The sequence below is a fragment of the Magallana gigas genome, chromosome 8 (assembly GCF_963853765.1).
Source record: "Magallana gigas chromosome 8, xbMagGiga1.1, whole genome shotgun sequence".
NCBI lineage: Eukaryota > Metazoa > Mollusca > Bivalvia > Ostreida > Ostreidae > Magallana > Magallana gigas.
Window position 1 is genome coordinate 10,021,889 of NC_088860.1, and position 27,688 is coordinate 10,049,576.

General features: G+C 35.3%; 1 protein-coding gene across 2 annotated transcripts in view; it reads right to left on the minus strand.

Moving 5' to 3' along the window:
- Positions 1-25,827, minus strand: part of LOC105332452 (uncharacterized) — a 62,826-nt gene extending 36,999 nt beyond the window's left edge. Inside the window, exons 1-35 of one of the 2 annotated variants that reach the window (XM_066069464.1) lie at positions 25,552-25,826; positions 22,236-22,344; positions 21,954-22,108; positions 18,179-18,392; positions 17,702-17,932; positions 17,003-17,230; positions 16,122-16,415; positions 15,440-15,688; positions 13,507-13,862; positions 13,176-13,256; positions 12,257-12,365; positions 11,822-12,103; positions 11,153-11,428; positions 10,637-10,891; positions 9,971-10,359; positions 9,562-9,624; positions 9,052-9,157; positions 8,552-8,788; positions 8,073-8,230; positions 7,837-7,945; positions 7,300-7,430; positions 7,163-7,180; positions 6,909-6,996; positions 6,324-6,548; positions 5,704-5,940; positions 5,257-5,514; positions 4,810-5,064; positions 4,025-4,422; positions 3,551-3,659; positions 3,002-3,247; positions 2,410-2,676; positions 2,020-2,286; positions 979-1,370; positions 638-736; positions 282-390 (exon numbers count right to left, since the gene is read on the minus strand). In XM_066069464.1, coding sequence (XP_065925536.1) covers positions 282-390; positions 638-736; positions 979-1,370; positions 2,020-2,286; positions 2,410-2,676; positions 3,002-3,247; positions 3,551-3,659; positions 4,025-4,422; positions 4,810-5,064; positions 5,257-5,514; positions 5,704-5,940; positions 6,324-6,548; positions 6,909-6,996; positions 7,163-7,180; positions 7,300-7,430; positions 7,837-7,945; positions 8,073-8,230; positions 8,552-8,788; positions 9,052-9,157; positions 9,562-9,624; positions 9,971-10,359; positions 10,637-10,891; positions 11,153-11,428; positions 11,822-12,103; positions 12,257-12,365; positions 13,176-13,256; positions 13,507-13,862; positions 15,440-15,688; positions 16,122-16,415; positions 17,003-17,230; positions 17,702-17,932; positions 18,179-18,392; positions 21,954-22,108; positions 22,236-22,344; positions 25,552-25,705 — 7,154 coding nt within the window. In that variant the 5' untranslated portion in view covers positions 25,706-25,826. Of the gene's footprint in view, positions 1-281; positions 391-637; positions 737-978; positions 1,371-2,019; positions 2,287-2,409; positions 2,677-3,001; positions 3,248-3,550; positions 3,660-4,024; positions 4,423-4,809; positions 5,065-5,256; positions 5,515-5,703; positions 5,941-6,323; positions 6,549-6,908; positions 6,997-7,162; positions 7,181-7,299; positions 7,431-7,836; positions 7,946-8,072; positions 8,231-8,551; positions 8,789-9,051; positions 9,158-9,561; positions 9,625-9,970; positions 10,360-10,636; positions 10,892-11,152; positions 11,429-11,821; positions 12,104-12,256; positions 12,366-13,175; positions 13,257-13,506; positions 13,863-15,439; positions 15,689-16,121; positions 16,416-17,002; positions 17,231-17,701; positions 17,933-18,178; positions 18,393-21,953; positions 22,109-22,235; positions 22,345-25,551 lie in introns of both variants that reach the window. The other variant, XM_066069463.1, reaches the window with a different exon arrangement.
- Positions 25,828-27,688: the final 1,861 nt, after the last annotated feature.

Sequence of the window (27,688 nt, forward strand, 5' to 3'; positions counted from 1 at the left end):
CAAAAATGTAATATAGGCAATTATAACTATCAAATACACTCATGAAAGTTTTTCAAATACATAGAAATACATATAGGTAGAAATGTTAAATAGCCCAATGGTGTATGAAATTGGTGAGTAATGTATGCAAAATCATTTGAAGCACAATCATGAAAGGCTTCAAAGAAGATTTGAAATCAATGGAGTGACTCTCACTGTACCAAGATGTCAATTATGATAAATAAAGTAGCTTTAATAAGTTGAAGATGACCATTGACTACTCAGCCCCCTTTAATTTTTACCTGCAGGTGTGTTTCCTATCTACCATGGGGTTGGCTCCACCAAAGATAGCCAGGGCTCCTAGATATTCCGTACAGCGAGAGGCTTCCTCCTGCATGCAGTAGGATGACTCTGAAAAAAAATGTACTTTACCTCAATCTTACACAATTAGAATAGTTAATATTTACTGACAAACATCTTTGGCCTCTACTCCACTAGGAAGGTTACTGCCTAAAAGAATCTGTGAGTAATGTCACAGTGGCATTGAATTTAAATCATCACTTATAACAAAAAGAAGCTATTACATGAAATTTAGCAATATTGTGTGATCTTTTTTAACACAACATTGAATTTGTAGCATATAAATCTGAGAGTTTACCGTTCATGGTTCTGTTGAAGAGCTGAGACATATTCCAGTTCTCCATAGCCATCATCTTCTTTTCTTCCTTTGTCATATTCATCTTCATCATCGCCTCAGCTACAAAATATGACAACAAAGTAGAAATATCATCAAGTATATATTTATTCACACTTTCACTTAAACAATTCAAACTTAAGGTAAACAAGCATGAAATTACAGCTTTCTCCATAAGTATGAATTTTTGTACGCATATGCATTTCATAAAATTTTGTCTGTTGATAAAATAGCAAAATTTAATTACTAAAAAGCTCATCTGAATCATGACTCATGTTTGTAAATAGTTTGTTTTTAATACTTACCAAATCCAGAATAGCAACTGTTGAGGTCAATTTTGTGTGCGGCTGTCCTCCACACACCCTGTAGCAGGGGAGGTAAGTACGTGCTCTCCCTCTCCAGACAGTGCCTGGTCTGGTTCAGAACTTGACACATGTCCCAGTGAGTCGCGGAGGAGTTCTTCATGACGGCAGTAAAGTTGTCAGCAAACCGCAGGTAACAGGTGTCGGTGTGCATGTAGGGAACCAGTGGGTTGGTATGTTCCATTACAATTTCTGAGAAGTTGCAGCGCCCACCCCTGTAGTATTTCCCCAATTCTTCAGCAAACATACGGATGTCTTGGGCAATTGACAACCTCGTTCCATTGTCACAGCCGACAGTCTTTTCTAACATGCATTTGGCAATTTCCTCTCCATTACTGCAAAAAAAGTTTGTTCATGGTAACAAATCTTCTTTACATTCCTTTATCAATACACAAAATAAAATTTCTACCACATAATTACATCATATACAACCTGAATTTGAAGTCTATATGTATTTCAATTCTAGAAGATAAGTTGCATTAATTGAGATAAAAGTAGATGTACAATTATGTAAAAGCTATATCATTATCAAGAAATTAAGATATAAAAATCCTCAGAATTCAAAGAAGATGGTAGATTCGTCAGAACTTTCAATAAAAGAAGGCAAGATGAAATTGTTCATAACGTAAGATATCAGATTTATCTGCTTCAAAAACTAAATGTGGTTATTAATGCTGGTGGTTAAGTATCGTATGTGTTAAACTTGTCTGAAGACAAACTATACATGCCGGCACTAAATACGCAAATGCATGAATAACTACACTAAATCTTAGATTTTTTTTACCATACACATGTGGGTGCTTTACGCAGTTTTAAGCTTTCTGCGTAACTAGAGTAATTTTTCTCCATGCATATATAACCACTTTTACAGTATTATAATCAGCAAAATAAACTACAGGAAACAATTTTCATTAGACAAAAAACCTTTTTCAAATGAGTAGCTAAACTCTACGATCACATCTTTTAATATTAACAGTTACGTACTTGCAAACAACAGTGACATTCATATCTGGAGCACAGTCCAACCACCGCGTGGTACACACTGGTTCGGGGCGACAGTCATGGAGGGCTGTCAGCAAGGGGAAGGTTGCCTCAGGCATCTCGGTGTTTGTCTGTGTGGCAGCAAGCTTCATGCACTCCTCACCAAGGGTCGCCATGACCACATGCATGGTGACATTAATTTCCTTGACATCATCAGGGTCACAGGTCATAGTGTTTTGTAGAACACATTCGACTGTGGCAGCATATTTCCTGATTAACAAAATAACTCAGAATTGATATTGATATAAGTATGTTATACAATTTTGTATCAAGTCTGAAGTACTGTGTCAGCAAATTTAAAAATTAGCTTTCTACTAAATAAATGTTTCTTACATGCACATTCCGTCCATTTTAGTCATATTGGCCCTGGAATAACTTTCCAGATCCATCATACAATGGTTCGCCTTGGTCGGTTCACACCTGGAGTGACTGAGTGTGGTCTCCCACCTGGCCATGTTACACATGACGCTGGACAACAATGGGCAGGAGTTACCCAGCATGTTACGGGCCTGAACCAGAGACGAAGAGAACGACTCCTTGACCGCCTCGGAACAGTTCTTAGTGGACATGTGCACACACTCCAAGATCTTGTGGAATTTACTACAAAATGGACACATATTTGAATCATTTTCACTTGGTGCCATATTCATGATATACAGTGTATACATGTATGGAGGAAAATATCAATTATATTGATCAACATAAAAGGATTAAAACATGTCACTGAAAATAAGTGCATACAATAAGAATTTTTAAGCAAATTTGTTAAATAATATTTCTAAAGAAAAGAGATTTTCGCTATCTTTTATAGAGACTAAAGACCTTCAAATTAAGGAACAATGTACAAATCTTTTGTTCCCTAAATACATTATTCACTGAAAGATTATAAAAAGAAACAGACAAAGGGGTATCCTACATCCCTTACCTGCATGCTTCGCCTTGTTTGCTGGGAGTGGCCCCACTCAGGTACATTCCATAGTGCTGGATACACATGGAGGCCACATCGGGGCTGCAGACATAGTCCATCTTTTTAATGGCCGGCAGTATGGAGGGACACACCTCAAGATGGAGGTCGGTCAGCGTGGACAGGCCCTCCCTAAACAAGTCCTGTCTCTGCTGGGAACACGCCTGTACGCTGGCATTGACACAGCCGTAGATGTCCAGAGCTTTTCTGTCAAAACAATATATGTCCTGTTAGCATCCTTTTATCATACTGTTGATTTCTTGATAATTTGCATATTCAAAAAGAAAATAATTTTTGTGAAGAAATTATGTCACATAAGCTTCTTTTTTTCAAATTGTCGCATTTACATAGTGCTACAATTTCTTTTTTTTCTGAATAATTTTTACTTCGGTAGATATTTTTTACAATAATGACTGCATGTAGATAATACATTTACTTCTGTAATGAATGCTCTGAATTTATTTTATATATATGTGTAATAAATGTTCAATGCTAAAAAATCTTCCTTACCCACACATGGAGACCCGGTCAGACACTGGAACCATCCTCCAGTTCATCAGACTTGTGCCATACGACACCAAACACAGGGAAGCCATGTCTACCATACAGCCTGCTGGTTCTACAACAGCAATGGTTAGAAATGTTTAAACTCAACATCCAAGTTTTTTTTTTTGCCTTAACATAAAAATGCACATTTCGTGAAGAGAAATGACTAGTTTATGTATATTGAGGCCTTTTTAAAAAACAAAAAACTTGTATATGCCCTAAAACAATCCATCATAATTTTTCATACATGTACCATACATGTGCCATAACTTTCAAATACGCTAACAAATGAATGAAGTCAATATTTTGTTGTTGAATTGATTGAACTTATAGCTTCAAAACACCAATGAAAGGAATATTCACTATTTTTTTAAAATATGCATGTCTCCATGCCAAACTACAATGAAAGGTTAGATTAACAAAATTTTATAGACCTACCACTAGGAGCGGGCTGGCTACTGAAGCTCCTATTACACATCTTCCTGTACTCTGAATGTCTATTCATGTCCTCTGCCAGGTTGAACTGTATAGTGAGGGGGATATGCTTGGCCTGTCTCAAACATTTCTCTTCCTCTTCCATGGCCATACAGAAAGCTTGCATGATGTCGGTTCGTGTAGTCAGACCCTTGTAGAAGCTGTCCATGAATATCATGCTACAGTTGGCCAGCTCTGAAGTGTCGTCCTTGGCCATCACCTGGGGATCCACACGACTTAGGTCACAAGAAGACTGCTGCCACTCCTTGTACTTCCTCACGATCCATTCCAGAGGGGCATTCTGGGTAGCTGCACAGCCCTCCGTGTGCTCTTTCACACATTTTATAACATTTGGGAGCTCACTGCAAAATTATCAGCACTGTTATTCAAAGATAAGGTTTGAAGCCCTTACATTCATTAGTACAATATTCCAGGAACCCCTTCACATTAATTTTGTGGGGAGGAGATCACTGTTGATTAATGCTTAACATTTTTAGTTTTAAAATTATTTGAGACAATACTTCATTGGTGGACTATTTTCTTATATGGTTCATCATTCAGTAATACAAAAATGTAGTGTTTAAGAATTCACAAGGGACTAAATTTGTGGAAAGGGGCTGGGCAACATCAAAATCCAAAAACATTGGTCTATCATAAATTCGAACAATACCACAGTATTGCATACTTTAAATTTAAAGCAAAGATCAACTACCGATACTCTACATTTTTTCAACTATTCACAAACTTACGTGCAGATTTGTCTTTTATCAGCCTCAGAAACAATGTTCAATAGACACTTGTTCACAGCATTAGCAACCTCACACTTTTTTGGTATAGGGATAGGACAGGTCTTCATGACTCGAGCCGAGATGTCTCGAGGAGAGCACTTATCTCCGACAATGGCATACATCTCATGGTACATTGAGCTGACGGCGAGTACCGAGTTGTGGTCCATGCATTCACTGGTCACGGTCTGAATACAGCATGTCATTTTTTCCAAAGCGCTACAAACAATTTATTACTAAGAATTATGACCATCAAATCTACAAATTATAAAAATTTTATGTTGTCAAGCTGAGTATTTTTTTTTTTTTTTTTTTTTTTTTTTTTTAAAGTATATAGAATGCCTTTTTTACAAACCTTGCATATTTTTGAAGACAAATTAATTTATAATTTCAAATCAAAAGCATACTTACTCACAAACTGGTTTCCAGCCAAAGAAAATACTGTTAGTGATATGAGAATGGAGCGTGGCTTCCTCCCCACACTTATAGGCAGCCTTTACATCACAGGTGGCCTTCCTGTCTGACATGACATAGTCATCGTCTCCAGTGGTACACATGTAACCCACTGTCTTCATTGGGAGACTGTAAACCTGTATCATCTGGGCATACATTTCGGGGCTCAGGACAAAGCCCGCCTCATACACTGACATCATCATCTGCCTGTAATGCCTGGAAATTGATCAAGATTTATGATCAACCATCTTATATTTACTTGTTTTCTTTGACACTCCAACATGAATAATTCAATAAAATAAAATATGATAAGATTCAACTTATTTATACCTATCAAAAAGTTGTTCAGAATTCAAATGTCTTTAATCATATAAAAGTTATGAACATTGACTCTGAGCAACTTACGGACAAATGGTTTCTTTAGTTGAGTAGGGATTTCCCAGCAGAGACAGGAGAGAGAACAGTCCCTCCAGCTGGTAGGCTGGGGCCACAGAGAGGATGGGATTAGGGTCAGGGTCGTCCTTACAGAGGACATGGACCATCCACACACTGGAGTTGTACCAGGACTCGGACAGAGGGCTCCGTCTCATGTCACAGGAATGTCCATGCATCTCTGTACACCTCAAGGCCTGCTTCACAAATCTATAGAACAAACCACTAATAATCAGACTTAGAAAAATCTTTTCTTCTTATTCTACATGTATATTCTTATACTGTTTTGTGTATACTAGGTATAGTATCTTATATGCACAAAATTAACCCACATCTTGACCAAAACAAGTTTTCATGATTAGTGCAGTATATAGAATGTTTTAGTATAAACATTTCAAACCCCCAATTTTATTACCCATAAGAATTTAATGTTAATTTCCATCAAATATCACTTGAAGTGAATTTTGCCTTCTTTACTTGACAATATATTTTGTACAGTTTATCCATATTACTTCAAAAATCATCCTACTGAGACAAAGTACTTCTTAAACAACAGACCATCATTAATTTTTAGTTCCTCCATCGATACTTACCCACACCAGAGAGAAGACTCGGCATAGGTCTGGGGAGGCATCTTTAACAGGGCCCCCACCTCTGTCATACACATGGAGGCCAGCTCCATGTTACAGCCCTCGGACTTACACAGCCCCCTGGATGTCTCCCCGATGTGATCCACCGCCATACTAAGCAGGCCCTTGATCTTCTTGTCACAGGTCGGCATCACTTCAGACAGGCACTTCATGGTGGGGGGCACTTGTCTTAAATTAAGAAAAAAACAAATACAGTTGTTCGATATTAATTCAATATATTGGATACATCAAGGAAAAACCTTTCTGGTAAATAAATTAATGATTTTAACTTTGATCTTGATGAATAAGCTTGACTTTTGCCAAATGATTCACCCTTAACAGTCCATGAACCAAAGGGGAGATCAAAATCTAAATGCTTCTAATCTTTCATCTTGGAGCATACCAGTACGTACTTGATTGTACACATACACAATTGCACAAAATGTTACCAAGCAAGCCATTGAAATCTCCATTCATCGAGTAATTCCTAATGATTTTTGAGACCCTTCATGGTGAGACCCTGATACAATGCTGTGTGTCAGTTTTTACCTGCAGTAGTCTGAGAGAGAGTCCATGGCCGAGATCTCAATGTAATCCCTCAGGCACCGCACAGCGGTCATCTTACAGTGGCCAGACTCTGAAAGGCAACAGGTGCTTGGAATAAAATGTCATGTACTCTATATGTAACAGCAAAAACTAGGCTATTCACAATGATAATTCAGCAATTTTATTGCTTCATAAATTTTTGAAATCAATATAATCTCTGGTTTATATTTTATAACTTAAAATTACAGGTATCCTACCATAAGTCTCCATTTCCTCTGAAAATAGAAGCAAGAGAAGTTCAGAAAAGCTAGAAACATAACACGTTTATTTGGACATCAGAATATCAATTCTGCCACTTAAAAGAGAGAGTAAATAGACAATCTGAATGAATCACCTTTTTGCTCGGAGCAGGTTCCCATGAGCAGAGCCATGATGAGTGGTTTGTGGGCGGAGATCTTCATCCTCTCCATCTCCCCACAACTCATGCTGCTCCTCTCCACACACTCAGCCATCATGTGCAGCTCACTGAATCACAAATTAATGGTTAAACACAATTAATATACCAGAGTAATTGAAGTTGGCACTTTCTCATACACATTCCTTATATCCAATTTTGTTTACTTAATATTGATTAAATGATCATAGACCACTATATACTAATTATGTAAAGTCTCAGGTATGGCACGCACGTGTATAATATGCACCCCCAAAGTTGGGTGAAAAATGCTCAAAAAACTGCTGTTCCTTTGAATAATTTGCACTCTAAGAAAATTTTCATCAACATGGGGTGAAAGTTTGTTCTTAAAAGGTATAATACGCACCCCCCCCCCCCCCCCCCCCCAATCTTTTGATCAAATTTTGGCTGAAAAAAAGGGTGCATATTATACACAAGACTTTACAGTAGACTAACTATGAAATGTGTTTGAATTACCTGCAAAGTTTCTTATTATCCACAGCTTCCGTAGCAACAGTTGTCATAGCAACTGCATCAAACATTCCAGTCAAGCACATTTTGGCTTTCTTCATATCACACATTTCTTCTACAATTCCACAAATATAACATGTCAATCAAATATTTACCTGAACATATTTGTATGAGATACATATTTTCTATCTGCTTATTTATATGTGTAAGATGAAGATAATTAGGGTTGGGTCTCCGCTGACCTCTGACTGTGACCTCCTTCAGTCTCTCGCCGTCCATCTGGCAGGTTTTGACAGCAATGGCCGACACATCTCTGTAAGCGTCCTCCACAGAAGCTCTGACTTCCGCCTCACATCCCATTGTGTACTCTATCACACACATCTCAGTGGAAAATATACCTCTGCAGAAAAAACATCACAAACATCAACTTAATTAGCTGTTCAATATGCTTAACATCATTATACAGTGGAAAATACACCCCTGCGGCATCAACTTGTTTAGAACCCTTTTCATAGGTTGCTAATGTTTTTTAAAAGTTAAATTATATTTACAATACTTCATCTAATCTGTAATAACTTCTAGACGTAAACTGTATAACAAACTATAAATCCAAACTAGGATTTACAAGAAAGAGACATTGACAAATGATCAAACTTTATTAAGCATTGAACTGAGATCATCATCTGCATTCTTTCCTTGCCAGTGATTTCATTTTACTCACGAGCAGACAGCAGGCGCTTCCTTTGTCATTCCAAATCTCATGACCCCTTCACTGAGCATGCTCACGCATTTCATGGCCTCCTTGGGCTGACATTTCCTTGGTGGTTCCTCGTTACAGATTCCCCCACTCTTACCGATGCTGTTGAACCAGTCCATAACATGGAGGGTCTTCATCTTAATGGCAGCCGGGCAGCCTGATAAACTCTTCTGGATGCAGGCTACGTCTGACTTGCGTTTCCTAAAATAACAGGAAGCACAGTATTTCAGTATATATACATTCACAGTGAATTCATTTCTGCTGAAAAAATTTTTTCCAACAAAAACACTTTGTCATCATAATTAAAATCCCTGGAAAATAAATTCGAGCATTCCAAACTATATTTCTTTATTGTTTCTCTTTGATAAAAAGAATTTAAAACAATAACCATCACTTTATTTCCATTTTCATTTTTTTCTATGCAGACAATAAACTGATTTCTTATTCCAATATCTTCGATTTACCTGCATGTCATCTCCCTCTCCTTGATTGGGTAGAATGCTGGGAAGATGTTGGAGGCGGCGTAGTTGTTCAGACACATTGACGCTGTCATGACATCACAGGAGGCATCTATACAATGTTCATATCAATCAGTAAAATTACATTATAATATATGAATATTATTTTGCATTCTGTTTTGACTACATAAAGTTGAACTTGGGATCTCTAACACTGATTTCAAAAATACAATGGATATTCAAAGTAATTTTTAAGTCCAAATTACTTATACTTTAATTATTTCACCCTTGATATCTCGAGTACTCATATATCATGAAATTTTCAACCAGTCCCATCTAGTTTGAGATAACAACATTTAACAATACTACAATTCAAACATGAATAAAAAAAAAGCTATGTAAGAATTTTCTCTAGTAGCATTAATAGTCATAGTTATGCTTATGAATGAGAAAATAAAACCAACAATACATTTTTTTTTTCAGGAAAAAAATCAAATAATCAAATTAAAAACATACTCTTTGGAATTTCAAATTCAGTTGCATTCAGTCCATCATCCTGGTATGCCAATTTCAAATTATCTGAAGAGAAAAAATAAAATATCCAAACTTTTTTAACTAAAGTAAATCACAGAAATTAAGTATTTTGTTCTTTGATGAACATGCAACAATATTATACTCCATTTATATGTAATTACCCAAATTATCTCACCTTCACTAACCAAGGGTTAACAATCCATTCCATTTCTCTACAAGAGAGCATAATGGTTCGTAAACCCTTGGCTAGTGAAGATGCAATTATCTATACAAAAGAACAATGCAGATAAAACATAAATGGGAAAAAGTTGAGCTGATTTAAAATGAACATTACGACAGCTTCAAAAGCAAATTGTTTCATATTGTATTCCTTTGTATCCATTGAGCTCACCTACAACCTTGCATCTGAAGTAGACTTGCTTCTTCACCAAATGGCTGACAGACTCTAAAGCTTTCCTCCAAGGAAGAGCCACAGAGCCACTGTTGTCCAGGACACAATCTGACATCTTCATGAACACTTCACATAAGTTCTTCTGAGATGCAGAACTATTGAATAGATACTTCTCAAAAACATGATTTCCTGCAATGCACTTCATGTCTTGGGAGAAGTTGCTTGGCATTGTGGGAAGAGAGGATGCTGGGAGGAGGTCACATGATCCATTGATGACAGCTTCCAGTGACTCTTGGTTCATCTTGATGGAGTTTGAGTAGGAATACACCATGTATTTGTCACAGCCTCTCATCATTAAGCTGATGCAAGACTTTAGATGTGCTTGATTTCTGCAACAAAGAAACAAAATTCTCTGCCATATCAGTTTACTTTAAAAGAGTTTAATAATAAGTGGAAAAGTAATCTTTGGTCTTTGCTTTGCTGCAACTGGGTCAGATAAAACAAAACGTAATCTGCAGGTTAACAACCCAAAGGGCCGAAAATAAAACAATTTACTGTTGGGTCAACTATGGACCCTGACCATTTTACTGTGCACAGAATCTCCATACAGGTACATGTTGAGAGAGACCTATTCTTTGTTTCTGCCAGTGTGATGATTGTACTTACGAGCATATTTCTGTTGGATCCATGCTGTTGAAACACAATTCAATATCACCAACACATGGAACTAGGGCAGGCTGCATCTCACATTTCTGGGTGGAATTTTTCTGTTCACTCGACTCATTTTTCATCATGTCCATACACTTGGGCTGTAGCTCTGCCTTTAGGATTTCTACTCGAGGAGTTACAATGTTGGTTAGGTATACTTGTTCACAGCCTCTGGAGTGAACCTGCATACACAACATAGCCTGGTGCCCCATGCTGTCAAAAAACAAATCCTGGAATTATTTCATATTTTAAAAGTGTAGGATGTTTAAAAATAAAGTCATACATTCATTGCTAGATTCAAAACTAAAAGTTAACAGGTTATTTTTTCTGCAAATTTCACTTCTCTTAAATAGGTTGTTTACCTTTTTTTTAAAAAATGAACAATTTTACATAAACTTTAATTGAATCTACATGTATGGGCAATAAATAGCCAATAACCTTGCAGTTACTGTGATTTATGGGACTCTCCATTACCTGCAGATAGCTTTGGTGTTATTGGCTGCTGCATAATAATCCTTCGCACTGTTGTACCAGTTCAAGCAATTGTCAACAGCGGTCGTGTCACATGTCTTTGGAATGAACTGATCAACCAGAGCCTTGGTTATATTACAGTCCTCCTCCATGTCGGCCTTACAGTACGACCCAGACAGGCTCAGAATGGGATCCATTGCTTCTTTTACCACTGCTTTTTCAGAGTCGGTACAGTTCATTGCGTTGTTATAAACACAATGCATTGCCATTTTCACAGCTCTGAAATGTTGATTTATAGTTACTTATGGTACTTGTATTTGAAACAAAAGGTACATATATATGTACATAACCATAATTCAAAAATAAAATCCTACAAAAATGAGCAATAGATTAATGTAAATCAGTAACTTAATATCATAATGAATAAAAGGTATCATTACCATTATTAACATGGCTTGCATTTTTCTTGGCTGATAACTTGTTGAAAATGCACATTAAAATCTTAAATGAACCATAATTGCTCACCAGTACACAAAACAGTGTTCTGTATATTGTATACCATGATAATGAATATTGATAACAAAGTTGGTCGAGAAGGATTTGAGGAGTTACACCTCCTGAAGTGTGTGCCCCCCCTCCCCCCCCCCCCCCTGTCTTTGACCTTAGACTTACCCACACTGGGCGTCGGGGTGGAAGGCTGAGGCGGTGGACAGGTACTGACCAAGTTTACCCAGGCACCACATGCTGGCGTTGACATTACAGGTGGGCTCCATGTCCATCTTCTCCCTATTGTCCATTCTGTCCATCATCTCCATATTATCCATCATCTCCACCGGACAGACCTGCTTGTGTAACATCATCACCACACTCATTGCATCCATCGCTGTCCGTTTTCTGGCTTCAGTCGCATTAGCAAAGTGATCGTGGACACATTTTTGGGTGTACTCTATGCCACTGTGAATGACAAAAAATACAAATTATTCATATATAATAATGCATGTCTGTATTTCTTCTATTTTCTATGGGAGGTCAACCGGAATTATCGATGCCTTGATTTGTAAATTATAGTAAAATATGCTGGTAAATTCTATAAAACTGAGTTTATACCTGCAAAGTCCTTTGCGTTGTGGGATGGGAAGAGAGGTGAACTCCATCAGTCGATTAAAGTATGTAACCAAGCAAGACCCAGCCATTCCATAGTTCATCATCTCCGTTTCTACATTTAAAGAACATAATTATAACATTTCTGGTCATTGTGACAATTTATCCATTTTGCATCTGGTATGAATACTTACATATGTTTTACCAATTTGAAAGAGTCAGAATGTTTTATTTGATACCTTATAGAAATAGCTTCACAATGACATGAGCACAACTTTCTTTGAAATATCCTGTTCATGTAACATTTCTTCATCAAATAGTTTAATACTAATTTCTTTTATGATTGCAATTCATTACTTCCCCAATATATCAACAATAACAAGTACTGACTGCAATAATTTGGCTAATTGGTTCAATCACTTTAAGCCACAAAAACCAAAAAATAATGCATAAGGATGCTACACAATTTCAACTGCAGTACTGTGGTTTCATTAATATTCAAGGGTATCAATTTTCGTGGATAAAGTGAAATTCACAGTTTCAAGGATAAGTAAATTCATGGTCAATGACCCTATCAATACAAAATGTAAATAGAAATTGCATTTTAATGAACACTTAATTTCCTGGATCAACTGAATAACTGAATCCATGAAAATTGGTATTCAACAAATATTGATGAAACCACGGTATACTGTAGATTCGTTATTTAACGTGAGAACTTAATTCCGCGATTCAACCGTTTTCCATCAAATCGTGAGATCTTAAAATTGCGAATGCTAAATCTTTTTTCAAAGTTTCATGTAGTTTACATATGCTCGAAAAATAAAAGCGAGATTATAAAATTTGCGAGATGTGCACGGGCTTCTTGCAATTTTGTGTGGATATTAATTCCTCACGTTTAATTAGGAACCTACAGTAGATTTACCTGTCAGATCCTTGGACTCCATGTATAGCTCCTCTATTCTTTTCTTCATCGTTGTTTCATTCATCACTTTACCATATCCCTCTACAAAAAAGAGGTCAAAGGTCTCAACACTTGTCATAATTCAGATGCACAATGTCTATTTAACCTTGTGATTTACATTACTTCAAAGAATGCTTAAGAGTAGTTTGATATAATGAATTCTAATCTTGCCACATTTGAGCAATAACCTTAGATTTTTTCTTTAAATATTAGTTTCAATTGGTATTGCTAACTGCCCCATTCGACAAAATCTACACCAAACTTTACACATTTCCTTCCTTAACTGACTTACTGCGCTCACACATCCACGAAATCATAGCACCCCTGGCGTACATTTTGGCCTGGTTATATCTTGGTAGTGCAGGCAAATTCTTCGTATCTTCACAATGGCTGGAAACATGCATATGGAGGGCACAGAAGTCTTGTGTAAAGTTGGTGGAATGGACCAGGAGGAAATTGAATCCATCCAGGTATTGAACCGTGCAGTTAGGTAAAGACTGTAACATCTGATCGACCATCACATTCATACAGTAGGGCTTCAACCAATCAACGTACTGCTTCAGTGCGTAGGCGACTGGCTGGGCTGCCTCCAACATTCCACAGCCATTGGTCTTTTCCATTATACAGGATAGGGTTTTATTCATAAAACTAAAATATAGATTTGCAAATGAGTCTTCCATTAAGCTTGAGTTTTGAAAGTCAAGTTTTTCATGTTGGCTTGAAATTTTCCATCTAAATTTGGATATTTTAAAATTATATTTTGAAAAATATTCTATGAACAGAATACCATACATGCAGATAATTCAATTTAACCAGACAATTCAAAAATAATAAACTTAGTTGTAAAACTATTTATTTAAATATCTATACATTTATTACTTTAGACTGTGTATATGTTTATCATTCTAAATTCTAAAACTTTCAATTTTTGATGTCTAAAGAAATACTGTTACTTTAATAGTGTGCACAAACATACCGTAATGTATAGTGTATAATACGCACTCGTGTATAATACGCAGCCCCCAAAGTTGACCAAAAAATAGCGAAAAAACAGCAGGTCCTATTTATAACACGCACCCAAAAAATGGCGAAATCAACGGCCGCAATTTCCCCCAAAACAATCAATGTTTTGTGATAATTTTATCATCCATGTGCAATTTCTTTAATTTTGTGATCGGAACATAGCACAATGATGAAAATCGACGGCCGCCATTTTTCCAAATAACTATCGATGTTTAATGATAATTTTGTAACCCAAGCGCAATTACTGTAATTTTGTGATCGGAACATTGCCCAAGCGATATTAGAGTCAAAGTTCTTACAATTTTACTTAAAAAGGACGGCATGATTTACATGGGCGGTATCAAATATCATTAGAAACTTCGTAAAACAGTGGAAAAGTTGAAGATCATCATACGTAGGGAAGAACCGCAACCGAGCTTAAAAGTTATAATGTTTACAGATATAAACCAAAACAACATCAAAAGAAATGATTTAATTGATTAATTATAGTCAAACTCATTGATTGTAGTTAAATAAACATTCTGAAGAAACATATGTATGTCGTATATCGTCATTATCAAGTCGTACAAATGATCGATGTATTTTTAGCAGTGTCTTTGTAAAGCAATAACGTTTAACTGCATAACTGGACACGAAGCAATCAAGTTTAATAAAATCAGAATAATCGCTAATCTTCATGCACTTGAAAACACCTTGTGAAGTCCGACACAAGACAGGTGCATGCTTCTGACACCGGAAATTGTTAAACAAACATTGACCACGCGCCGAGTCAACAGGTGATTGCTTACGTAACTTGTTTTATGCAAGAAATAGTGTTGAGAGTGGATAAATATTTCAATACATGGAAATAAAACTAAGAATAAGGTATTTCTGATGCAGTAAATTTAGTATTTAGTATACACTCGTACAACTTGCATAACGCGCTATATCAGCAGAAAATATACACTCATACAACTTGCATAACACGCTATATCGGCATTCACGTCTCCCGAGGTATTAAGAATCAAGCTTGAAAGAATGGGGTAAAATTTTAGTCCTATGTATAACACGCACCCCCCACTTTTGATCAAATTTTGGCTGAAAAAAAGTGTGTGTTATACACGCAACATTACGGTACTGACCTGAGTCAACAAAGTACTGCTAAACTAGATGAAAAGAACATTAAATGTATACAATAATTCTCCATTAAAGCTGATATCTACCTGCATGTCTGTCCTGAGGCAATGTCACTCTCTGTTGGAATCGCAAAGCAGCCCAGGGCCTGGTTGATATCACATTTACTGGGGTAACAGGACCCCCTCATCTCCAACAGGCTCTTCACTGGGCAGTGATCCGCGGCCAGGGAGAAAATCTGCCGTACTTTTGGATCTATCTTCTCTATGGTCATATTCGAGGGATTTTTGCATCCATTTATCATATACTGAACACATCTGGTCATCTTTTCAATTCCACTGTTATATTAAAGAAATGCACAAAATCAAAAATAAATTTAAGCAGAAGCAGTTTACGTATATCCTTTATATCATCAATTATTTGCGTATACAAGTTAAACAATAAGATTACATGCATCTGTGATGTGTGTCCACTTGACAGATACTAACAGTTCCAAGTGAAACATTTGATTAAAAATACACTCTTTAGTCAACATGAAACATTTTTACACATTAAATCTAGATGTCTTTCTACTAGGAGAAATAACTTTCATTACAGAAAATGAATTCCATCATATCCTTATATTATTAAAGTTTTCCCAGCATGGGTATGCTGAACTGTGTAATAATAAACAATGGCACACGACCATAGTATAAGTGTAAAGGTTTAGGCATCTACATGCTTTTTTCACAACTCTTATAACTTTAAGTTATAACTTATAACTTGACGTACTGACAAACTGGTTCCCAACCAAACATTTCCACATCCCCCATTAGATACTCGAGCTGAGACTGTCTGACGCACACCCGTGCTCGATCCACGTCACACATGGTTGACTCTTTAAATGAGCACGGTCGAGTGGGGTCGTTCATCATGGTCAGATTAATCAGGTGAGCCCACATTTGCTCATCCGCACAAAGTTCTCCCATCATTCTCATGCTACTGTCAATCAAATGCATGACTGTGTCGGAGGAGACATCATCGGACTTCATCGTCATCAGTTTCTTCATGGCAATTTCAAACAACCTACAATACAGCAATTACACAGATGTTAGCTAGGTTATCATACAAATACATTTTGCTAGCATCACATAGCCTTTAAATCTTCCAAGTTTTCATTATTTCTGACAAGACAGTAATGCTAAATGTCCCTAATACTGTGGAATCATTAAAATTAGGGGGGCAAATTTTTAAGGATTTTTGGTTTTTTGCTTATTTGTGGGAATGAAATTTTGTGGATGTTTTGGTTTTCAGTTTCAGTAAAAAAAGATAACTTTTTGTAAGTTTGTTTTTGTCGAGAATGTAAATTCGTCGGGGAGTGCTACTAACAAATACCACAAAAAGTGAGCCACCATGAATAATATGATTCCAAAGTAGAAGAAATCCTAATGGTAAAGATTTGAAATCCTGATTTAATCTGCACATTCACATTGCAATTATCATATAGACAACTATTTGTAAATAAGCAATTAATGGTGTTAAATATGCATTACAAATACACAGGCTTTGATACAAATGTAACTCTGAGCCTTTTGTTGTTAAATGCAAATAAGTAACATAAATGTTTGCAGTTTTCACAACAATCATTACATTTTTACAATTTTAAAACTCACGGGCAAACTGTTTCTTTTGTTGCAAATGGACTGTTGACTATAGCTCCCAGGGTGGTCACTTCATCAAGCATTGGGACTGGGGGTACAGGTATGTAGGGGTGCTTCCCTACACACAACGCCTCTCTGGTCTTTGAAATCAGAAAAATCCCTCCGCTGACCTTTGAGTAGACATCTTGTGGACAGTCTTTCAAATCATCCATAACCATTCCCAATGTTACATCAAAAATACTGAAACAGAATTCAATGCATGATTTTTCTGAAATAATTTTTAAAAATTTAATTTGTTACATTTTCAACTGGAGTTGTGAAGTTTTGCAGTTTTGCTCTGTGTCATCGTTAAAATAACTTAAATGTGTAATTTAAAGCATTCTTTAGGATACCAGGCATTCAACATGCAACTGTTAAAACTCAAAAATTCATAATTCTTATCAAAATATGCACAAAATAACAAGCTCAATAAAGATGTTGCTTTGACATATAAAATGCTGGGAGGGTAAAATATATGACATATCGATGGTTTAATTTTACCGTATATATTTGCAACCAAAGACTTGTCCACAAATATTAAGAATAGCATTATTACTCAGAAAAGTGATATTGAAATAAAAGACATATTCTGTACATTGGCAAGTTTAGTGCACTAGTCAAAAATAAATTTGCACAACATGAAAACAACATCAAAATTAATTATTTACAAACCTGCATGAAAGTGGGGATCCTTCCATCTGAACTAAAGGGGAGTCTACAGCATTTTTCATGGCCCTCATGTTTTCCATAGCTCTGTCAAAGTTACATCCTTTTGATTTCTTGCATGCAGACTCCTGAGTGATTTTGAGTTGAGCTGCGATCATGGCGACAAGGTTTCTAACTTTCTCATCACGACATTTTGGCATTGTGGATGACAAACATGACAGGCTAGTTCCAGCTTGCCTGTGAAGTAGAAATACTGTAATAAGCTCAGAACGAAAATTAATGTACCAGAAGAAAATTACTGGCTATGCTAAATTCTGCAACAGTATTTTTCCAAAATAATGCTTATGAAAACTTTGTAATGGGGAAAATTTTTAAACACATAATAATTAAAAGACAAACTCCTACCATTTAAAATCATCAATATTTGTACCTGCCCAAAATAACCTGCTAAACAATGCATAAATATAAAACTGTATATATTACCAGCATATTCCATCAGTGAAAGCGAAGGGTGATGTGAGATGGGACAGGCCGGCTGCTGTGTAGAAGAACTCGGAGAAACACATCCCCACCATCTCCATGTCACAGCCCATGTCTTCACCCTCAGAGCCCAAACCTCCTCCCTCTCTCTCCTCCTCATCATCATCATCATCAACACCATTATCATTCTCATCATCTTCTTCCTCTTCCTCATTTTCTGTCAAAGAATTACATCCACTTACATAAAAATAATCTTAATTATGCCTTATATTCCAATGGCACATACAAAATTACTATTCTTTTATTTGTCATCAAAGGGTTGAAAGGACACGGTTGCGATTTTGGTCAAAAATTATTTTTTCATTTATAATGTTTCCAAGGCACTTCTAAGTCGTTTCTAATAGTCATCCAAAATTTGAGCATCATTCATCTTATTAGTTAAGTGAGATAAAAAGCTCAAAATCATTAGTCATGCAAACAAAGTTTACATCATGTTTTTGTCTACGCTTGGAATGTTAAAGTAGAAATTCCAGTTTTAGACTCAAAATGAATGTGATAAATGCTAAGAACTATTAATTCACGCTTAAAATGGATTAGAACAGAGAGTAATCAGCTTGAAATAGAATTTAGTGGTAAACTGAACCAATGTAAACAAAAATAGTAAGGGCACGAGCCTTGTTTACATGACAAACAATTGTGAGCTATGCATCTTGCTTTTAACTCTACAACTGACATTCAAACTTTGGTTTGTCATTAGAAATGCATTTCATTTTTGAAAGCATTATAAACAATAAAAATGACCAAAATTCAGCATGGATTAAAAAAAAAAACAATTTCACAATTCTTCAAAATATTTCTGGAAATGTTCAAATCCTCAAGTTTTGAAACACGTACCTCAGCTTTCAAAATTACCTTTATTTAGTCACAATTATAAATTAAACTTGCTTTGAGAAAATATCACATGAAAATCGTGACTGATGGATAGTCTTTCATTGTCTGGGTGCATTGAAGCACTTTTAAATGTCTATTGCCTTTTCCTGGGTCATAGACCACATTAACATAGAGCAGAACAAGGTCTGAAGAAATACAATACTGCAATTCAAAAGTTGGCTGGGTTGATGACCTTGACAAGAATGTCCTTAATATTCCCCTCTTCTGAATATTAAGTGACCTACATTCAGTGCACCCCTTACCCCCCTCCCCCCCCCCAAAAAAGAAAAGAAAAATGCTTAATTTTCCTAAAATTTCTCCAATACATGTATAATCATATCATATGTTATCATTATTTAAACTATTCAACAATATAGATTTAATGACTGTGGCAGAAATGACACTATACTCTGTCCCAAGATATTTTGGATTCACGTTTGGCATAATTGTTTGATATTTATAAATACCTCAGGATTCAAACGATGTTCATTCAAAAGTATGAAAAATTTCCAAGATTTCTCAGTCAAAACGCCCCTGTTAACTTATCAGGTTTCAATACAATGCTAAAAAATGTGATGTCTACGGAGATTTTGCATTGCAGCAAGCCCGGATGATAACGTTGAAATATTGCGCGATGTATTCCGAGTGTATTCCGAATGAAGAAAAGATGTAAACATTCCCCATTGTAAATCTCCGTAAGGAATCTGTTTTCGTTCCTGTGAATTTTTCCGAGTGAAAGATGATAATGTGTCAATGACATTATCTTGGAAAATATCCCTTTCAACTATTTCAATTGCACTTCTTTCACAGGTAAGTGTATTTTTATTAAAAATCGTCCAAATGTGCAGCATAAATATCTTGGGACAGACTATAGTACTAGCATGCAACAAATATGCAAATTGACATGCATTTAAAAGATCATACATGTAGATTTCAAACTATCACAAATCTTGTAATACAGATGGTGTCCGGTCAAGTCGTACACAGACCAACTCGTATACAGGTCAACTCGTATACAAAATTTCCGCATAAAAAAACGAAAGTCAACTTGTATACAAAAAAAATCCCGTATACCTAACCGAAAGTCAACTCGTATACAAAAAGTTAGAAACAAAACGTAAAAGAAATTTAAAAGTAACTTAAAAACACTTGGTTTCTTGTAATAAAATATCTTTATATATTGCTTCCGTAATTCAGCGTAAAAAGGACATATAAGAATAAAATGGATGTTATCAACTATTACAAAGATTGCAAAATTCATACAGGTATAATTGTGCACTATCATTAAACTCGGTAACGATGTGAAATTACAAAAAATAAAATAAAAATAACAATAATTCATTGTGTCAATCCAATCATTATTATTTGGTAATTATTTCTAAACATCAAAACAATAATTGTTAAAACAACAAGCGCCGTGTTTCTTGCTTCTCCAAACAGATAACGGAAAACTTCTCAAAGGCTAATTAAAATACTCCTCATTATTTTGTTTGAAAAAAAAATATATCCAACTTTCTGCTGTTATATATAATTATATGTAATTTCCCAAACTTCTTTCAACATGATACGACACCTGTGTGTTTCCTGTCGACGAACTGTAAGTAATATACCATTGATTTATAAGTTAAAAATTTGTTTATTCATATAATGAGTGAAAAATGAAAAGTGAATATAAAAGTCACATATGAAATTTCTAAAAATAATTATATATATATGTGACTTTGGTCCTATTCCATAAAAACATTTTAAAAATTAAACAGACAGATATACGGCTAGCAATCTATTGCCTACCTATTTTATGTGCGGAATTTTTTGCATACGAGTTGACTTCTCGTTTTTTATGCGGAAAATTTTGTATACGAGTTGACCTGTATACGAGTTGGTCTGTGTACGACTTGACTGTAAATCATACAGATACTTTAGCGAGATTTAATATGTAGCCTTATGTTGGCAGTCACATATGAAATAAACAAAATGAAAATATGTAGATGTCAAATAATTGTCATGAACATTTTCTGCTGTAAAATCAGGGTCCCTGGTAGAACGTTACTATCATAATCGTGTGCATTTTTGATTAAATACCGTTGGTTTTACATATACCATATATATGTATATAAATGCTATCTTGCATAAGTATGTTTGTAATGTTGATTTTAAAATACAAACCTACAGTCAAATATTTTGTTTACATTTCTTACAATGTCTAACTTCCCGCGCCATCTATCAGAAGATCACGTGATACCGATTTTTCATTAGCTCGTTCCAAAGATATTCTACTACAAACTTTACACGTAAGAATCTCATAAGATGTACAAAAACTTAAGTTTTCACTTACAATAAAAATTAATCGTAAGTTTTTTTGTGAAAAGGGCTACTGGTATACTTCAAAAGTATGTCATTTTTTCCCCATTATATTTCATTGAAAACAAGACTTATTTTTGAAACCTTTTCTGGTGTTAATTTTTGTCATGTTTAAAGAAATTTACTTCGATTAAAGTAGATTCAATTTGCAATTTTTGACATTTATTTAGACTCATTTATAAAATTTGCTGTTTCAAACACAACATGAAGATATTTAAAAGAGTTCTACTATATATCTTTAACAATATGCAAGCAAAAAAAAAAAATCTTTACTTTGGATTGTAAACTTGAAATCTCAGAATCAGAAGGTTGAGAAAATATTTAAATATGATTCCAAAAAGTTAGAGAAATTTTGAATTTATGATCCAGGTCTTTTCAAAATTGACATACTTTTGGCACCTGAGTGTAAACGTTAGATAGCAGAAAGACTTTAGAAGAAGAAATTTGAAATGAGCATGTGAGTAAAAATACTTTAGGTTTAACCAACCATCATTTTCTGCGTTCATTCCTTTGTCGCAAACGGTGTCTGCAACGGAAATAAGAAGAGGGACAAATGGATCCAGGAGTTTGTCCTTTCCATGACGTTCTTCTGGACATGACGTCATCACACCGTCCAGACACATCTTGGTTTTCCACACCATTCTAGAGAAAACGTAATAAGCAATTGATAATTGATTCATCTCTCTCTCTCTCTCTCTCTCTCTCTCTCTCTCTCTCTCTCTCTCTCTCTCTCTTCACATCTTAAGTTATCACAGCGCTTGATACTTACTCGCAGGCATGTTTTCTCCTCTCTTTATTTTTAGATACCATTGCTGTCAGAGTACCATTCGATAATCCTAAGAAACACATTCTGGCAAGTTCCATATTGCACCCTCCCTCTATTAAAAAAAAAATACGCAAAAAGATGAGGCTACATCGTATATTTGAAGAAGAAAAAGTTTTCCGAGGGATTGTGTTGATTATTAATTTGGGGTTTTTTTCACACCGACAGAATGATGCTTTCTTTACATCTCGAAAAAAGAGAATAATCACTAAAAAGGAAAGAAGATGGGTGAATATAAGGCGTGTAAAATGCCCATATAAGGAATGCATGATACTGCAAAATTAAAATATCATTAAATCTGATACTTTTTAAAGAAATAATTGAAAACAATGTATATTTAACGTAACATCGATTTGTAACCCTTAAATATTTTAATTACTAGCAATAGGTTGATTTTAAACAGGAGTATGCGTGTCAAAACCTCCAAATAGTGTCATTTTAAAAACTTCAATGCCTTTTCTTTTATAGAGTGGGTCTGAGCTCCATATTTTTGTCATAGTCTAAACGCGGTTAAATGGAATTTAAACCGATTTTAATCAACAAAAATGGGGAGAGATGACCCACTATACTTTAAAAATACCATTTTGTAGCCCAACAATTAAAAACAATTAGAAAAAATACGGGGAAAAAATACAAGTCCGTAAATTCGTGGCCAACGTTTCATGTAGCATTTAAACAACGCACTTTGTTGTGAATTTGAAATTGTATTTTACGACTAAACCAAATGGGCAGTTGCGCCATCTTATTCCCCCATCTTCAAATTTGCTTAAATAACTTATCATGTAAGCGCAAAAATACTTATAACTGGTGTCAGTGTTATATGGCTCAAAAGGTTGAAGGGAGGGGGGGGTGGGGGGGGGGGGTGGGGTGGTGGTAGTTTATTCATTGAACAACAATAATATGTATATTCAATATAAAAACTCTCCGATATTTGTCTGTCTCAATTCTTTAGCTTCTGTGTGTGTTACTGTATTTGATTAAAATTACGGGGATTATATATAGACTTTGATATTTTATAAACTTCTGCACCATTGCCCAGAATCTTTATCCCTTCAAAACAAATTGACAAATCACGTTTTCTAAAATGAGCGTCCTGACTTATAAAAGAACATTAGGTTCCATTTCTAACCCCCCGTACATCCAATCCAAATACCTCATTCAGCCTTTACCCCGAACAAACATTCCATCAAACAAGACACTAGTGCATTGCTTGGTTTGAACATATATGTCAATATGTTTTTGGCTTTGAGTCGATGAGTATGTACTGTGGAGATTAAAATGGGGACACTTTAGTCGATTAATTGTCGTCTTAATTTCACATTTCAGGGGTATAACATTTATTGGATGTATATTGTATAACACATGCCGGTGTCGAAATAAACCGCTCTAAGCCATTGACCCCACCCGCCCCACCCCCACCTCCTCTTAATTCATTTTTTTTTTTAAATAGATAGATATAAAGAAACATTTTCCAAATTCAAGGATCAGTCAACAAATTAACCATAACGTCTACCAAATTAATTAAGATATGCTTTGTTTACCTACAAACTTAAATTATTAACACAAAAAAACCCCACAACTTTTGACGTTGAAATTTTCCTATATTTTATTTAGAGCTTTTCTTTTAAAGGAGATGAATATAGTATAAAAATGGCCCTGAACATAGAGCCCTCTTAAAAAATCGATGTTTTTGACAACTGCTTAACTTGCTAATAAGCTGTAGTACACAAGGGCCTGTCCATGTATTTATTGACTGAACCGTGTCAAGATTGCAAAACTTTTTCAACCGGGGGGGGGGGGGTGTATATATATACAGTTTGAATGCACCGAACTCTTACAGAAGTGAAGATCGAGATTGAAAGTTTATACAACAAAAAATACTTGTCATAGCCTAGACCAAGTTGACTGTCTTCGCCAGGTGCTATGTCATACCATTTTTTAAAGATCTTTCCGCAGAAGGTTAGTCGGCCTCTCACATTTATTTAAACCGTGTCGAGACTTGAGACCTGACCGACTTTTTGTAATAATTTTTTTGAAAAACAGATCTGTAGCTAATTATGTTAGAAGAAACCATAAGGAAGATAGTTTCACATCGTTATCGGTGTTTAGAAATTTAATTTTTTTATGAAATAGATAAAAAACGTTAGAAGAGACAAGAAGAACTACATGTATGATACATTTATAATTCAGGACATCTTTTTCCCCCCGGTCCCTATTTTTAGGTGTGTAATTTCCTATTTTCTAATTTAATGGTTTGACAATATGCAGTATCTGTATAGATTTATAACTGTTTATTTTTTACAGTTCTGTAACTTAGTAGAACGGTGTTAATTTTATGCAATTACACTGCGTACATATTTTTGATAAGATTTTAAGCTTTTTGTAAGCAATATGTGGTGCTTCCAACTGGCCACTAAATGTATACAAACTTTTAACTGTGGGGTGAAAATAACTTATCGTTATGGTGGCATCAACTTAAATAGAAATGATAATAGTATATAACCCTCGGTTGTGAAAATATACTTATGTGTTTCTAAAAGTTATTAATATAGTATAATTTTGCACCTAACCCTAAACTGTACATGTATTCATAAACTTATGAATTAGGGTATCAATATATTGATACCATTCCCTTGCCCATTTAAATATACAGAGTAAAGGAAGGGAATAAGAATCTGAAAAAAATAATTTTCAATTAAATGTATTTATTTTACATTTTCAAAAAATACTTAAACATTTTGATTTCACACAGGAGAAGATTTGGCCAGTCATGCAGAGCTATTTGAGCATTGAAAACACATTAAATTGCAATAAAGATATTTCCGCCAGATTCCCACCGCAAGCCACTCATCCGTGGGCTTTTATAATCAAGTTAGCCATTGCCTTGACCCTTAATCGCTGGACACAATTCTATAATGTCAATACAAATTCAATGCACCCCCTACTTTTAAAATTTCAAATGTAAATATTCACGGAAAGCGGACAAAAGAACCTTTACAACGAGCAAGCGATGTCTGCTCTACATTACTACTATCTATATATTATTCCGTTTTCTGTCTTTCTTTATTTTTGTAATGTCCATTTTTCTGATGACATTTTTTTTTTGGCATTTGAAGCAATTGCACAGCCTGATTAAAGCAACTGAGATAAAGCAAATGTTCTAGAGACCGAATCCTTTCCGATCGAGGACCCGCAATTTTAAAGAAAAAAAAATAAGAGTAGGGGAAAATGCACTGATAATTAAGTTTAGAACATGGGTTACCTGATCGAGTTGACTCTCGCATATAATACTCAAAATAATCCTCCATCATATCATCCATTTCATCCTCGCCATCTTCAGCAGCAGCAGCAGCCCAGGAAAAGAGGAGGCCGATACACAGAATCCCCGCCAAGGGGGGCACCGACTTCACCCGCATTATCGATAACTACTCCCGTAGATGCTCAGTTCAAGCTATGGTCAATATATATATACCCGCAGTAGCTCCCACACCCCACAGATACGATACCCTTCGCGGGAGTGATGTTATAGAACAGGTTGACTCAATTTATACGGAGCCACTTCTCGCAATTTAAAAGGAAGAGCGGGGTACTTGTGAACCGTTCTGATTCGGCGCGACTACATCTTTTCAGTATAATGGTGTACAAGGGGTAGTTCTGGATTTTGAAATGCAGGATTACTGGAGGGTGTAGTTAGTTTGTTTATGTCAGTAAGGCTCGATCATTGAGAACATATATACTGATATGGTCAATATTGACACTTAGGAGTAGATTAAAAGGAAAACCTGACATGGTCCGAATGCATGGTCCGAATGCGTACAGACTTGTGGATGAAAAACTTGTATCGCCGAATCCTGCTTCAATTATTTAAAAGTTGTTTTTTTTTAATATTGATCATAACACAAACACAATTAACTGGAATACCACGAGAGGGATAAACTATATTACTTAACGATACACAAAGTTTTCTCTCTTTTGCAAAATGCGTTCATATTCGTTTAAACTGGTCTTTTGCAAAAAATTTTTTTACTTTTTTACTTACAAAATAAAACAAAACAACAATTTTTTACAATCCCTTTATCAATGTCTAGCGGAAACAAAATCACGCGGTTGAATCAATAAAGTGAATATTAATTAAGTTTTTACATGAAATAGTTATATATACCAGTAATGTATATAATATACCAGTTATAATTTCATAACATACAAAATGTGTAGGATAATTAACTTCGTATCATTTATCCAATATAGATAACAATATCAATTTAAGAAAGTTTATCTGAAAAGAGAAAACTTGTGTGAATAAGAAAACTATGCAAAAATTCTATATGCACGAAGAATCAAACATGTACTCATGACTATAATCAGGAACAATATATAACAGAAAAATGTGAGATTTTGCCAGCTGTTTTAGAGGTGAAATAGTAGAATGTGAATGAGAACATAGCATTTTCTGCTTTGACTTGGGACCTTTAAAGAGAGACCGGTGAAGATCGTGATCAAACCATTCTTATAGACTATTTTTAAAACCCTCACATGTTAATGAATCATAGAGAATTTTCGTTTTTAAACATTAGTTGAAACAGGACATTATAATACACGAGTAGATTTATGCAAACACTGCCACACGATATAGTCACTATGACAAAGAACTTGTTAACAGAGAAATAAAAATACTTCACAAATCTTCACATTCTTAATTTCCCAACAAATACGTGAAAACTGTAATAAGTACATCAGGAAAGGAGCTTATCGCTCAAAGATCTAAACTCAAAACAATTTCTTTGTTTACTATACTTTATTTATCATTTATTCTTTGGTATTTCATGGAGGTTTCATAATTTTTCTGGCAATACAGTTTTCTTCATTGCCCTTTGAGCAACAAAGCGCATTTTGCCACTCATAGTTTGTTCTCTTTTAATTCGTATATGAGTAAAACTGTATATATAACCGACCAGAGACGGAACCCCCAAAAAGTAATGTCCAAAAATGATAACTGCATTCAGTTGTGTGCATTTTGTATGACTCTCTGACTGTTCAATAAATCCCCAAAGTATTCATGTTGGCTGTCCTATCTATTGTGTTTCATGGCCGAAGATATTTTAGTTCACCCACCCATCCTCAATTCGCCGCTGTTTCAAATATAAGATTGAATTGACAAAACAAAGTCTGTTCAATAAGAGTACTTTTGCGGACATTTACCTGTGGAAATCGGAGTCCTTTGATTTTACTTCGACCTGGCAACAAAACAGTTAAAGAAATCTGAGGCAGAGTTTCACACATTTGACACCAATTGATGCTTGTCAATGGTTGAAAAAAGGGTTAAGTAAATAAGGTTAAGGACTGTCATTTGGAAGTTTGCTGGAATTTAATTGTATGTGGATAGGAATGGGGGGGGGGGG